The sequence below is a fragment of the Cavia porcellus genome, unplaced genomic scaffold (assembly GCF_034190915.1).
Source record: "Cavia porcellus strain 051 isolate PalLab524CR breed Dunkin Hartley unplaced genomic scaffold, mCavPor4.1 scaffold_10, whole genome shotgun sequence".
In the NCBI taxonomy this organism is placed as follows: domain Eukaryota; kingdom Metazoa; phylum Chordata; class Mammalia; order Rodentia; family Caviidae; genus Cavia; species Cavia porcellus.
Window position 1 is genome coordinate 12,030,624 of NW_026947493.1, and position 15,787 is coordinate 12,046,410.

The 15,787-nt window shown below is 41.5% G+C and overlaps 1 protein-coding gene across 5 annotated transcripts in view; it reads left to right on the forward strand.

Annotated features, from left to right (window-relative positions):
- The window catches only part of Kat2b (lysine acetyltransferase 2B), a 102,599-nt gene that overhangs the window by 44,899 nt on the left and 41,913 nt on the right, over positions 1-15,787 (forward strand). For all 5 annotated transcript variants that reach the window (XR_010050073.1, XM_063256998.1, XM_063256999.1 and 2 more), the window contains exons 3-5: positions 1,131-1,276; positions 7,295-7,387; positions 9,155-9,336. Coding sequence is in view for 4 of the 5 variants with exons in the window: in XM_063256998.1 (XP_063113068.1) it covers positions 1,131-1,276; positions 7,295-7,387; positions 9,155-9,336 (421 nt within the window). In the remaining variant the exon portion in view is untranslated. The remainder of the gene's footprint in view (positions 1-1,130; positions 1,277-7,294; positions 7,388-9,154; positions 9,337-15,787) is intronic.

Consider the following 15,787-nt stretch of genomic DNA (forward strand, 5'->3'; position numbering starts at 1 on the left):
GAAGTGTAACTCACTTTTCCTTCCAGTATGAGAGACTGAAGCTAGGGCCCCTGCGCTGAGCTACGTCTCCGGCCTTTTCTTTTTTATTTGGAAACAGGATCTTGCTAAGTTGTTAAGTTATCCAGGCTGGGCTCACATGTGCAGTCCTGCTGCCTCATCTGGCTCACATGCTAATTTCTTGTCATGCTTTGAGGGTTGGCCGTGAGGGGCGTATAGTTGGCAGGGTAACTCTGACGGGAAGAGTCCTCTGGTAGAGAAAGGAGCTGCTGGTAGCTGGAAGCCAGGAGCTGTGGTAAGCAGGCAGACACCGGTGGATAGAAGCAGACATTAGCTATCCAGGCCTTGTGCTTTGAGGAGAAGCACACTGTGGTCTCTGGAGTAGATTGAGCCTTGGTAGAATGAGCCTTGACCTCACAGTCATGTCTCAGTAGCTCTTTATGTTACTTTTTTCTGACAGGGTAAGGAGAGGCCTATTGATATTCTAAAATTTTAGTGCTTGTATAAAAGTCACGTTAGGTACTTTTGTGCCACTTAAAGTAGCACCCCCAAAGCTGTATCTAAAAGAATCACTCTTAAAGTGCTGGCAGGTATAGTGGCTACTCTAGGCAGGACAAAAGCGAAAGAAGTGTCCCCAGCCCAGAGGAGCTCTTGCTTACTGTGTGGTTTTTGGGTGGTTTACCTAGGGATCCCTGTCAAGGGACAAAGGACTTGAAGTGAGTTTTTCTTCACTTCTGAAACTCAGACCCGCAAATCCTGGTTCCACAGAGAACCCTCCTGTGTGGTGGAGGATTTGCTTACATGGAAACCTAAGAACTTGACTCTATGATGAACAGACCTGGTGCTCCAAGCTCCAGTTCTTAAAATATACATTATTCAAATACACTAGCTCCTGGTCCAGTTTTAGTGTTGGATGGGAGGCTAAGCTCAACCACCTGCTGGTCTTCTGATTTGTAAGTGGATTGTGTGTGAAGACATCACTCTCACAGAGCTCAGAAATTTCCTTTTAGGATTCAGTATGCAACCTGATGTACTGAAGGGAAAGCTGGCGTGCGAGGACCTCCTGTTAACATGAGAAATGTCTGCAGCTCCCACCTGACTTCTTACATGTGTTCCTTTGGTCTGATCTTAAGCTGCTCATGTTTCCCACCTGGAGAATGTGTCAGAGGAAGAGATGAACAGACTCCTGGGAATAGTGTTGGATGTGGAGTATCTCTTTACCTGTGTCCACAAAGAAGAAGATGCAGATACCAAACAAGTTTATTTCTATCTATTTAAGGTGAGATTTTAACATTTTGGAAGGCCTTTCTTGTTTGTCTCATTGTGCAAGTGTGTTCAGTCTCTATGTGCTGGGTCCTGGGTGTGAAGGCCGTCAGCTTATGTTGCATTTTGCCCTGTGAAGCATCTGATTCTTCATGACAAGCTTCGGTTTCTGTAGCAGGATCTGTGATACGTGGACACATCACTCTCTCTGTGTACCTTCAATCTTGTATGTAAAATTGAATATCTTGATATGCACATGCTTATATATTTCTTTCCTTCCATCCAACAAATACTTATTGCAGCCTGTTCTGTGCATGGTGTTGGTATAGCATGAGGGACGTCTCTCAGTGGAGGAAACACAGGCCTCCCCTCATGGAGTTGATGTGTCAATAGGAGAGGTGGACACCGAGGAGTAATGTATTTGCAGGTGCAAAGAGAAGCAGTCTAGGGAACACAGAGTGAGAACCACAGGAGTGGTGGCGGGTGGGATGTGCCGGTGAGATAAGCCTCTCTGAGGATTGGCAGTGAGTAGGAACCAGAGTGCGAACAGGACACCTTCCGTGCTGAGGGCTTTGGAAAGAGCCTGCCAAGGCTCAGGGGACCTAGATGTAGGAACTGCACAGAGGCTAGTGTTGAGAACGTGAACGAAGGGGGGGAAGGGGAGATTGCCGTGGGAGTCCTGGGAGGGACAGCTCAAATGACGCTCTCCCTCCCTCCCTCCTTCCCTCCCTCCCTCCCTCCCTCCCTCCTTCCGTCCCTCCCTCCCTTCCTCGTTCCCTCCCTCCCTTCTTCCTTCCTTCCTTTGTTTCTTTTGCAGCACTAGAAAGTGAACCCAGAGCCTTTATACTAAGCTTCATCCTCAGCCCTTTATTTATTGATTTGTTTGTTATTACTATTTTTGGTCTTTCGAGATACGGTCTTGCTGTGTAGTTTAGGCTGGCCTTAAATTTACTACATACCCCAGGCTGGTCTTGAACTTGTGGTGATCCTTCTGTCTCAACTTTCCAGTGCTGGGATTACTGGTGTGTGCCCCCTGCCTGGTGATTATTTTTTATTTTTAAGACAGAGTCTTACTAAGTCATTAAGTTGTTTAAAGGAGGCTCAAACTGGCAGGTCTCTTGCCATGGCCTCCCAGAACGCTGGCGTTCTGGCACGCTTTACCATGCCCAGGACTTTAAACTAGTTTTAGTGTTTTGCCCACTGCTGTCTGTCCTGCTGCCAGGAATCAAGCGTCACTCCCCTGCCCCGTAGCTGCCTCTCTGTGGTCCTTCTTCCTGAAGGTCTGTGTGAGTTTCTGTTCCTGGTGGGTACTAACAGCTGTGGGAGGAAACTGGTGAGAGAGGATAGAAAAACTTCAGGTTGCCAAAAATAGATCCATAAAAGAGGCCACCAGGAGTACAATTCAAACAAAATAGCAAACTTGCTATTGAGGGCAGTGCAGATTAGACCTTGTGGAGACCATATAAGGTTGTTTAAAAAAAATACTCAAAATTTAGAGAAGTAGGAGAGAGGGAAGGGGGTTGGAAGAAGAAAAGAAGCAAGATGTATGTACATGTAGATACAAACTCACTATGATGAGTGTGATCATCATGCATTCTAAAATGAACTTACTAACTTCAACAACAAAAATTTACAGCCAGAAAAATTTCCTTCTTTTTATAGTAGACCTTGCGGTCATCAGTTGGTCAGCCAGGCTGTGTATTTCTCTGTCTAGCTGGGAGCTAAGGATTAAGCATTCAGCCCCTGAACTATTAGGAACCTTAGCGCAAATTCTGTACCCAATTTTGTTAGCTTTTTTTTTTTAAGGAATTGAATGCAGGGCCTTGGGGTTTCCTTGCCTGCTCACTCTTTCTTTTTCGCTCTCCTTCTGTCTGTCTCTGTGTCTGTCTCTTCTCTCTGTGTCCCTCTCTGTATCTTTTCCTCTCCTCTCCCCCCCCCCTGTCCCCTTCTCCCCTACCTCCTGCTTCCCTCCTTTCCTCTTATACCCCCTTTTCTCTCCCTCTCCTCCCTCTCTCTCTCTCTGTGCCTGTCTTTAAATATTGGGACAAGGTCGTACTAAGCATCTAAATTATCTAGTCTGGGTTTGGATTTTGATCCTCCTGCATCAGCCTCACAGAGGCTAGGATTACAGGCATATACCACCATATCTGGCTGTTTTATTAACTTCTGAAAATTAATACACTTTTACTTTAATAGATCTTTAGCTTTTATTTATTATTTATTTTTTTGTACCAGAAATTGAACTCAAAGTCTTGTACTTGCCAGCTAGGCACTTTTGCCACTGAGCTATATCCCTGGCTGATCTTTAGCTTGTAAGACTTTGAAAATCTTATCATCACTTTATGTAACATTCCCTAAATTTTGCCCTCATATTTTTTCCTTTTTGTTTATTTTTTTCTGTTAGATTTGCCTGTATTTGTCATAACTTTTCCTCTTAAATTGTACTAATGGGAGTGTTTGATTGGATAGGAGACTAATAGGAGGGAGAATTATTTTTTTTTTTAGAGTTGGGATATTATTGAGGTACTAATTTTTAAAAAAGATGGAGAGGGCAAGAAAGGAGAAAGTGAATACATGAATGAGGGACCATGCGAATGCACCGCCAGGTCGCATCACCATGGGCATTGTGAGAGAGCAGTCCAGGTGACTTTGCTGGCATGGCTGCGAGGCCGAGCTGTCCAGATGGAGCCCAGGTCGGTTCTTCCTGTGCAGAGCTTCTTTGGAAAGAGCTTTTAGCTGAAGGAAAACAAGGTCTGTGTGACTGCAGCGATTATTTGTCTTGGACCTGTGCTCCCTGCAGCTGCCCGGCACCCTGCTAGACGTGAAGGTGGCGTCAAGGTTTCCGTGCTGTCAGCCTCTTGCTTTTATATCTAACCAAATGGCCACAAAGCACGGCTCTGCTGTTTGGTTTTTTTCTTTCTCTGCTTTCAAGTTCATTTTCTCCCTGTTTTTTACCTCCTCCTCCTCTAAATAACAGTGCAAATGTATCTTCCTGGGGAAACACAGTTGACAGTATATAGCGGTCTGCCCTGTTCCCAGTCATTTCTTGGGTAAAGAAGTTGTACATTGCTTATTTCTTCACTTTTGAAAGGTAGTTCCTGAGTGTCATTTTTCAGTAATCTAGTTAAAATGCATTACATATTTTGGTGGCATTTAAAAACACTTTAGTCTTGAGTGCTGAAAGTAGACTCAAGGGAAAGCTGCTTCCTAAAGCTGAAGCAGGTCTTAGTGCTTGCCACTCCTGCCAGAGCTCTGTCACATACCGTGGGACCTTGGCTGTGATGCTGCTTTGGTTTCCTCATCTGTAAATTACAGGTCATAGCAGCACCTGTCACAAAAGGCTCTTAGGAAGTCGCATATGCTGGTGTATACCTGGAATCTCAGGCAGGAGGATCACTTCAGCCTGGGAGTTCAAGGCTACACAGAAAGACACAGGGAAACCCTATCTCAAGCAAAACAAGAAAAACAACCGTAGAGTGTCTGGCAAAACGAAGGATGGGAAATGTTTACTGCGATTAGAAATATATATTTTTTGAAGCAGTGTCTCACTATGTAGAACAGGATGGCCTCGATCTCACTTATGTAGCCCAGGCTCGCCTCAAACTCAGGGCGATTTCCTGCCACAGCCTCCTGAGCGCTGAGATTACAGGTGTGCACTACAACTGGTTTAATGGTTCGTTTTTGTGTATGTGATGCTGGGGGTGGAACCCAGGGGCTTGTGCATGCTAGGCAAATGCTGTGTCACTGAGCTGTTATCTCTTGGCCTAATGAGAGTGTTTATGTGCCTGCCTGTCCCCGACTCCATCATTTTGTTTATTTTATTTTTTTTTTTTAGTACCGAGAATTGAACTCATGGCTTTGTGCTTGCCAGGCAGGCGCCTATGCCACTGAGCTAAATTCCCAACCAACTCCATCATTTTGTAGATAAAGAAACTAAGGTTCAACACTCCTCAGTTTACATCATTTTACCTCCAAATTAAAAGCTCTAACAGGCCAACTTCTTTAAGTAATCTTATTTTCACTTGGACAGGAAGTGGGCAACCAGATTTATTTATTTAATATCAAGACCTCGTGCTTACCAGACAGGCACTGTGCCACTGAGCTACATTCCCTGGCAACCAACCAGAATTACTTTATTTATTTATGTATGTATGTAGGTCTTTTGAGACGCCTCTCATTATGCAGTTCAGGCTGGCCTTGAGCTCACTTTGTAGCCCAGGCTGATCTCAAACTTGCAGTGATCCTCCTGCTTCATCCTCCCAATTGCTGGTATTACAGGCATGTGCCACCACCAATCAGAATATTGATACTTAAATTTTATGGTTTTTTTATACATCTCCTTACAAAGTATATACATTGCTTATTTTTATTGCAAATTTATTATAGTAAAGATGGGCATAATACATTGAAAGGATTAGGGGCTGGGGATTTAGCTCAGCGGCATAAGCACCTGCCTTGCAAGCAGGTAGTCATGAGTTCGATCCCTGGTACCGATAAAAATGAAAAAGACAAAAAAAAAAAAAAAAAAAAAGGATTAATACACGCTCTGTCCTCATAAGACACAGCTTTGTGGAGATACACAACTGGGAGCAGTAAGTTCCATGAACTGAGAGAACGGCTGCCATGTCAGTTTCTACTGAAAAGGCAGTAAGTGGAGAAATGAAGTCAAGATGTGACTTAAATCTAACCGCATGGCCACCCCATAATTGGCCCACATGTAAAATTTATAGAAAATTAAAGTAAAGATTGAAGGTGAGTCATTTCAGGATCATACTTATTTTCAAGTTCATGGTAAGTGTGTCTGTGTGTTCCTGTTTGCTCTTTGTAGGTCTAAATTTCAGTGGCAGGCCTCACAAGGCTTGTTTTTGTTTTGTGGGCATCGAGATGCTGGAACACTTGGCCTGCATTCTACACATAGGGGAACAAAGGCTGACCACAGTGTGGGAGCTGCCAGCTCGGAGCCTTGCGAATTCCTCCCCAAGGAGCAGGCCCGAGATCATGCACTGGACACATGGTTACTGTAGATAGATGTTGCCTCCTTTTTTTTCTTTCTTTTTTACAAAATTTTATTCTTAAATGTACAACAGACTCCGAGAACACAGGTCAGTAACGGGATAGGAATGGGATCCAGGGTCACCCTTATTTTAGGGACAAAGGACAGTTCATTTTTGGCCAAATTTCTTAATCCCACCTGTGCCCAGGGGCCCTTTTCCATGGCCTTCGTTTGTAGCTTAAATTTTTTCTACTCTTCTTTTTGCTTCTGTTTGAACGCCCTGTCTTCCATACTCAGCTCCTTGGCCTTTCTCTTGGGCTGCTTCAGGGGCTGCTTCTTGCCACCTTCACAGCCACACTTGGCGCCCACACCCCCTCTAGAACTGGGTTCAGAAGCCAGCAACTCCAGATGTTGCGTCTTGCGGCCTTGCTTGGATGGTCTTGGCTTGTGCAGGGATTAAATAAGCCTCCTGAGAGCTCAGCACATTGCAGTGGTGGCATAAGAGGCAGGAATGCAGCACACAGGCCTCTGAGTCTGTGGGAAGCTGACGTTGGAGGGAAGGGGAGTGAAGGGGCCACCGTGTTCGGTGGGACATTGGTTTGGTGGTCACCTGGGTGTTCTAGACTTCTGGGAACATGAAAGGTGTCTGGTTTCTCATGGCACATTTGTGTTGTCAGATAGTTTGCCTATTGGATTTTGCTTTGGAGACAATGTCCTGCAATGTAGAATCCAGACTGACTATGTACATGTGATCCTCCTGCCTCTGCCTCCCTAGTGCTGGGATTATAGGTGTGTATCGCCATGTTAAGCCACCCATTTAAGTAGTTGTTTACGTTAGCTGGTCATGGTGGTGCAAGCCTGTAATCCGAGCACTCAAGAGGCTAAGGCTGGAGGATCTATAGTTTAAGGCTGTCCTGGACTGCATAGTGGGGTGTGGGGGAGATTGTTTATATGTAGTGAAGGTAAGTAGAATATGATACCTTTCCTCAACACACACACAGACACAAAGAGATTAATTTTTTTCCCTTGATTTTTTTGCAGCTCTTGAGAAAATCTATTTTACAAAGAGGAAAACCTGTGGTTGAAGGCTCTTTGGAGAAGAAACCCCCATTTGAAAAACCTAGTATTGAACAGGTAAAAAGATAAAAAGAAGCTATTTAAATTTAAGACCGAAGAAATAATTTTTGTTTTGTGAGAGGCTACTGGGAATTAAACCCTGGGCCTCTTGCATGCTAGGCAAGTACCAGTGAGTTACATCTAGCGTGAAGAATCCTTTTTATCTTTTTGCCAAACTCCATATCTAGCTCAAGAAGTTTACCAGATTTGTAGAAATTGTCTTGACCCATTTGGATCACATGTGCGTACCTAATTTATTTATTTCTATTTTTCTATTTATTTATTTTTTAGAGGCAAAGCCTCACTAAGTAGTGCAGGCTGGCCCTGAACTCACTGATGTAATGTAGCTCAGGCTGGCCTTGAATTCACAGTGATCCCCCTGCCTCAGTCTCCCAAGTATTGGGATTATAGGCATCTGCCACCATGCCCGGCTTAGACCTGTTTTAATAAATGCTCTCACTTTTGTCTTTTTTAGTTGTTGTGCATTTAGAATTCACTGTGTGTTTGGGGAAGAAAAAAAATAACTAGAGCATGTAGTTAGTTTGTAAGAATGCCTGAAATGTGCTTTTCTTGTTGATGTTTTCAAACTGAGCCTCTGTCCTTTGTTTGGCACTGTCTGGGAAGCCCTTGAGGTGGGGAAATGCAGTGGTGGTGTGAAGGCCTTTGTCAGCCAAGCAAAAAGAAGTGAGTGTGTACCCAGAAACTGACTTTCTGCTACAGTATGATTCCTGGGAAGAAGCCATTCACTGCGGAATCTTAAACTACATAGACCATTCCTGTTGGGTGTTGTCAGAATCTCACAGCAGCATTACTGGTTAGCCTTTGTTTGGTTAAATATTTCTCTGGGCTGAATTTCTTGATGAGAATCCGACTACAGAGACATGATACTAGATCCTTATAAATGAACATGTTTTTGTTTTCTTGAAGACAATTACATCTTGATTGCAAATTATTAAATAAGTACATATTAGCTGGATGTGGTGGTGCAAGCCTATAATCTCAGCACTCGGAGGCTGAGGCAGGATGATCGTTGCAAGTTTGAGACCAGCCTGGGTTACAGAGTGAGCTCAAGGCCAGATTGAACTGCATAGTGAGCCCTGTCTCAAAAAGACCAAACAACAAAACAAAACAAAACCAAACCCAAAAACACATGTTTTTCAGTGTGAAAGATGATGAGATGGGAGCTTAGAAAAGTTAATTCACAACTTTTTTTTAAAAAAAACCCCACATAATTTTGAATAAATTTTTTCTTTCTGGTATGATTTCTAAACCAAAAGAATAATCATAAAGGGCTTAGTTTTAGTGGCTTACTTCACTGGAAGCTGGGCTTACATTTTAGATGTTTAGTTCTCTGGAATACATGCTAGCAGTCCTCTGTTTAAAATTTTATTGAAGGAAAACATAATATCTATTTAAGAACCACATTATCTAGCATGCTGGTAGCATTCTATAAGGCAGAAAATTATTCTGCAAAACAGACACATTTTATTGTTTAAGGGATTTGACCTTTTCCATCCATGGTTTTGATTTGTCTTTAACGCTTCAGTTCTGAAGTGGCACAGAATGACAGTTCGCAGTCTTCCTGTCTTGTCACTTTTCATCCCCTATGATCTAGGCAAGATTCTCTCCTGGCATTGCTATGTTCTTCTAAAGAAAAGGAAGAGATTTTTGTGAATGGAAAGTGGCTGTTCTTTTGCTGCTCATCACAAGGGTGCTGGTTGTGTGGGTGTTAAGAAGTGCATGATTGAATGATTGCATGAATAAATTACCTTCCTTCCTTTTAAGGGTGTGAATAACTTTGTACAGTACAAATTTAGTCACCTGCCATCAAAAGAAAGGCAAACAATAGTTGAATTGGCAAAAATGTTCCTGAACCGGATCAACTATTGGCATCTGGAAGCACCATCTCAGCGAAGACTGCGCTCTCCCAATGATGATATTTCTGGATACAAAGAGAACTACACAAGGTAATGAGATGGCAGGCCTTTCTCCTTTGGCCCCTAGAGCGTGTTGCAGATTGGAAACTATTGTTTGTCTCTGCACAAGAGGAGGGTTCCCAGTGAATATGGTAGTTCAATCACTTTAGAGAGATTGTGTATGTAATTTAACTTGCAGACTTCTACTTTTCATTAACATATCTGTGTTTTAGAGGGTGAAGGATCCAAATTATCTAGGCTCATACTATCCAACACCACAGTGAGTAACCACCTGTGGCTTTGGAGCACTTGAAACATGGCTAGTTTGAATTGCAATTTCTAAGACTATAGTTTTAAAGAGTTTTAAGTAGCTCATTAATAGGTTTTATTTGTTGTTTGTTTGTTTGTTTGTGGTGTCGGGGATCCAACCCAGGGTCTTGAACCTGCTGGTAAAGTGCTCTATTACTGAGTTGCCTACCCAGTTCATTTTTAAAAAACTGATTACATTTAGAAAAGATAGTATTTTGGATATATTGGGTTAAATGAAGATAGTGAAGTTGCTGTCACCTGTCTTTACTGTTTCAGTGTAGCTACTGATTTAAATTACTTGTGGCTTCTGTTTTGTTTCTGTACAACATGATTAACTAAATAAACTATACTGTCTGTGGTGTAGAGAACCCTCACTCAAAAAAATAACAGTGTTCATTATGATTGATGATGGAGTTAAGGGATTCTCAGAAGATTCTCCTACTCCTAGCACCATGAGGGAACTGACACTACTGTACATAATTAATATCTTCTGGTAGTTTCCCCGTTGAGTACATATTTTATATTATAGTGAAAGACAACATAGAATTTTATGTCCCTTTCTTTCCTCCCTCTTGACATCATATCAAGCATTTCATGAGTTACATTATGGCCCTTTGAGTTGAAATACTGTAGTTTACCCAACCATTTCTCTGCACATATTCTTGGGTGAACATGCGTTTTGTAAAGTAGGAATTTACTTTTACTGTTTATGAACTGCAGAGTGATAGAATCTTAAATGTGATTATAGAACCCATAACAGCCTGTGTTTATTTTCATTTAAATAATGGTGGCTGCACTAGTCTTCATTATAACTTTTCTGCATTTATATTTTAGAGGCTAAAGCTGTGCACCTTTAGTGTGTTTTTTGTTTAACTGTCCCTGGAAGGCTGGAGCTTACAGCCCCCTGGAGGCAGTGACTGAACCCAGACAGCACTGTGTGCAGGAAGAAAAGGACCAGCAGCACCTCCCCAGCGCCTGTGGGGCACCACTGCAGGTTTTATCATTTGATAGTCTTTTGAGGACCACTTGTGCCAGGTTGTTTTCTGTAACAGCAGATATCATGGAGGAAAGGGTATAATTTCAGTTTTATTTTCTGTCACTGACTCATATTTTTATGAGACCATAAAATTCCCTCACTTTCTCCCTATAACCTTTTACTACATGTGTAATTTGAATTATAAAATATTTTCTCTTAGTAACTGATATTTATAGGAATTATCAATTTCTTCAAAATCAGTTTTTATCATTAGATCTTCATTTCTGCATCCTTAATCACAGGATTTTGCACTAATAGCAGTTCTATGTTATTTGTAACTATTGTTTATAATGAATTGGAATAATAAATCTGACAAAAGTACATTTCTTTTGTGGTGGTAGTAGTGATTAAACTCAGGGTCTTTGCACTGAGCTGCTTCCCTGATCTTTTGTAATTTAATTGTTTATGTTTTGGTTTATTTAGTTTTTTGAGGCGAGGAGCTTGCTGTGTAGCTCAGGCTGTTCTTGAACTTGCCTGCCTCATGCCTCAGCCTCCTTTTTGTTGGGATTGCTGGCGAGTGCGACCACGTCTGGCTTTTTTCATTTTAATTTTAACTTATTTTTTGAGACAGGATCACATTAAGTTTAAGTTGTTAAATTGCCCATGTTGGGCTTAAATTCTTGATTCTTTTGTTTAGGCTTCCAGAGTTAAAGGTGTGCATTCAGCTATAGCTGCAAATTTGCCAAACCCCTTAATAAGTTTATCACTTTTAGAGAGAAAATAATTATTTCATCAAGAAAAAGGAGAATTAAATGTAAAGCAGCATACTTCAGCAGGAAACATTATTATATTGTCTTTTATTTTATTTTATTTTTGGTACTGAAATCAAACTCAGGACTTCACTCTTGGCCAGGCAGGCGCTGTGCCACTGAACTGTATCTCTGGACTTAGATTTTAGAAAATAATATAAAAATGAGACAGTATTTGGTAGCAAAAACAGAAATTGGGCTTTGAATGAGCTTGAGTTTGGTGCATGGTTACCTCTTCCCCTGCTCTGGGAGCCTGAGACCCCTCCTCCACCTCTGTGGCCTCAGCTTTCTTCCTCTGCCTGGCCTCCTGAGTGCTCTGAGTGTCCCGTTAAGTTTAGGTACTGTCTGGTGCCCGGACAGGGTCTGGGGAGATGCTAGTTGTCGTTTTCCTCCTCCACACATTGCTGTCTGGATTTCAGTCACTGCCTCCAGGGGTCTGGTAAGCTCCAGCCTTAAAACGAACAGTTGAATGAAAATATGATTATTTGAATTTTACTTTGGAGACCAATGTAAAGGGAGCAGAAGGGTTTTTCCTAGCCCAGCAGCTGAATGGAAGGAGTCCCACAGCAATGAAGAGATACACTGAAATGAATATGCCCTGGTGAGTTCTGAAACCTGCTGATTTCCAGGTGGAAAGTAGATCAGGAGTCACTGTTAATAATAAATAAGGAGGTGAAGGTAGTGAGGCCACCCCATCTCTGCTCCCCCACCCCTGTGCCCCATGGATGGGAAAAGGGAAGTGGAGGGGAAGGAACAACTTGTGAAAATTAGGAGACTCAGTCTCTGACTCAGAATAAAACCCTACTGCTGTGACCACATTGGGGAATTCAGAAAACCATCCAGTACCACAGCATGGGGTCTCCTTGATCTAATTGTCTCAGGAATGGGTGATATTACAGGCTTCAGGCACCAGCAGCCTTTGTCTTGATGTGTAAGAGGACTTGTAGTACCTCAAAGCCAGTTCATCTTATAATTTACAGCAGTGGTAGCCATGAGGACAAAGGGGCCCAGACTTCTGGAGCACAGCATTAGCATGAAAATGGGGTGAAATCGGATTCTTCGTGGAAGAGACTGAACAGAGACCAAGAGCTGAAAATGATTATGTTCCTTACAGAGCTAACCTGCCAAGCTTTATCAGATAAAAAATCAAAAACAGACTGAGCAGAAGATCTGCTTAAATTTCTCACTCCGTGTTATGAATAAAGGAAAAAGATGCATTTTTAGTAAACACCAATTAGTTATATACTTTACTCCCAGAAATCAATGCGATTTTAGCAGAAAAGCCTGAAGTTTGCTGAATTTCATGGTGGCGCATTAATGTAATTTAATTTCGTGAGGGAAAAGAAAGTGTTAGGGGAACCTGACTTATTAAAATACATTTCATCAGCAGAATCTACTAACGGAAAGTGGCAAATACTTAAGTGTTAGGTGTTGAGTGGTTTTTGTTCATTTGTTTTGAGTTAGGCCTCTCTGTGTAGTTCAGGCTGGTCTCAAGCTTTTGTGGATCCTCCTGCCTCAGCCCCCCAAGTGCTGGGGTTACAGGTGTGCACCACCATGGTCAGTTTAGATGTTGAGTTGTACAAGCTTTTGAAAGTTAGAGATGTACTCTCACACTGGGGAGATGTTTCATAGGAACGTACAGAGGTGATTACTTTGGCCATGGAAGCAGTTTTATGTAGCCATTATTCTGTGGAGCAGAGGCTATCAGCATGCAAAGCAAATATTTGTATTTGGACACAGATGTCTAGAACAGTACTTATCAGACACAGGAAAGCACAGTAGCCTAGGAGATAGAGCTCTTGGGTAGCTCTCCAGTATTGATTCTGGATCTCTTATCCAAAATGTTTGGCACCAGAAGTCTTTCAGTTTAGGGTTTTCAAAGTTTGGAGTTATTTAACCCTAATCTAAAAATTTGAAGTTTTAGAATTTGAAGCAATTTGGATTTCAGATTTGTTTCACTAAATTGATAGGAACTAGCCTTTATAGTTTCTGATTACACTGGAGAATTCAGCTAATTCTGAAAAGTGAATTGTTAGTACAGCAAAAACAACAGTCTGGTTTTCTGCATCCTGTTCATATTTTAAAGTTACAAATCATCATGTTGACGTAAAAAATCTGAGCATTATCAGTCACTAGTACACAGGTGCCATTTCTGCTACACATTCAAAAGTGAAGGAACCGTCATTTCACTTCTTTTTAAGAAACCTGAAATCTCGCATTTGGGCAAAGTTTTCTCCAAGGGTGCCCCATGCGCGTCTGTGTCTTCCTGTGTCGTGGCCTGCAGTGACTGTGTCAGCTCGTGGAAGCAGTGCTCCTTCCTCCCTGTGCACTTTATAACATACTAATAAGATTGATTTGGAAGTAAAAACAGATCAGAACTGAAAAGCATGAATTAATGACTATAAAGTGACTTTTGCAGGAAAGGAATGGGGATCTGTTACTTGACAGATGTTAGTAGAGAGTAACAGTGTGTGCTGTCTTCTTTTACCCTGGGGAGACTGACCTAGAAAGCACTTTCAGATAAGGTTTTATGGCTTATGTTAATATTTGTGACCTGTCTTCCCTGTAACAGAAAAACTGTCCATCTTAGAGTCTTAGCTGTCTGAGGACTCCACCACAGATGGACGTGCTACTTAGGTTCAAAATAGTGCAGTCCAGAGATGCATACTGTGAGCCACAGATACAAGCAGCAAGTGGATCATTCTCATAGCTTCACTACCAAATACTAAGCAGATACAGGAAATTAATTTTAATATGTGGCATGATTGGAAAATAAGGAGAATGTTAAAAATTTATTACAGTAGAAGACATGGTGCCATTAATCCCTCTCAAAATTGTTTCCTGTGCTTCAAACACGTTTCCCATCATTCTTCACACATTCTGAAGTTCTGGAAGCCTTGTTTGTATGTATGTATGTATGTATGTATGTATGTATTTATTTATGAGACAGTCTCACTCTAAAATTCAGGCTGACCTTGATTTCACTGTGTAGCCTAGGCTGGCCTTGAACGCAGGGTGATCTTCCTGACTCAGCCTCCCAAGTGCTGAAATCACAGGCGTGCATTACAGTGCCCAGCTAGAAGTCTTGTTTTATGAATGTCTTTAGTGGCACTTTGTGACTTCCTTCATGTCTTTATGTTTTGTGGTCATTTAGACTTTGTAGAAGAATCAGAAGTTATATGGTGCCAGTCCCAATGGATAAGAGAATACCGTAATGTGTTTATGAACTTGTCTTCCTATTGAGTGGCACTCATCAGCAGCATTCACTGTGTTTTTGGCCATACTTTTGTAAAGACACAAAAGAAAACTTCGAGAATGATTTCGGAAAGTGGCAAGAACACAGATTGTATATTTGAAGGCAGAGAGAATATTTGGAGGGGGATTAATGACATTATGTCTTTTATGCTAGCAAAGTTTAAAAAATGGAAACACCATAGATTTTGATCATACTGCATATATTGTATTTTTCTCAGTATATAAAAAATTACATAATCAGTGTGAAAAACTATTAATACAGTTTGCTTTTTTTCAGTGGTATTACAAATTGAGGCCAGAGCCTTGACATCAAACCACTGTGTATCTCAGCGCTTTTCTGTTTTTACTTTTTATTTTGAGACAGTGTCTCAGTAAGTTGCCCAGACTTGCACTTACCATCCTGTTGCCATTCCAGTGTGCTGGATTACAGCTGTTCGCTGCCACCCCTAAGCTTCCAAAGCCCTTTCAGTTTTTCTTATTTTGAATCAAGGTCTCCCTAAATTTACCCAGCCCAGTCTTCAATTTGAGATCCTTCTCTCAATCTATTGAATAGCTCAGATTAGAGCTGTGGTCCACCAAGCCTGGCCTGGCTGGGTTCTGTTTTTCTTTCTGTTTGTGCACTAAATCTTCCAGATTTGATGTGTGTTTGCACGTGTGTGTATATGTATAGTTTTGTGTTTTGCTTTGGACTGTGTCCATTTAAAAGTAAAATTGAAGTTGATTAAATAAAAATAATGCTGAACTCTTTAGCTGCACTAGCCATGTTTCAAGTGCTTGCTGGGTACACGTTGCTAGTGACTGCTGTATTAACCTGCGTGGATACAGATTATTGCTGTTGTGGTTGAAAGCTTTATTTATGTGAGCACTTGTTTATATCACAGAATATTATATAGATTATGCTATATTTTTAATATTAAATCTTAAATAGTCTTGGAATAAAAAGATCTCATGAAGTCGAACTTCTGATTCTTGAGGTTTTGGACCATTTAGAGTTTTATAATTAGTTACACGAGAACTGGGTATCTCATTAGTGCTTAATATTCTGTTAACTTTATTAAGTGGCCCCAGATTAATATCCAGCAAAGCCTGGTTTGAAGGTGATGAATTTCTCTGAGGAATCCAGAATGAATGGTCTCTTGTCTTTTGCTATCAA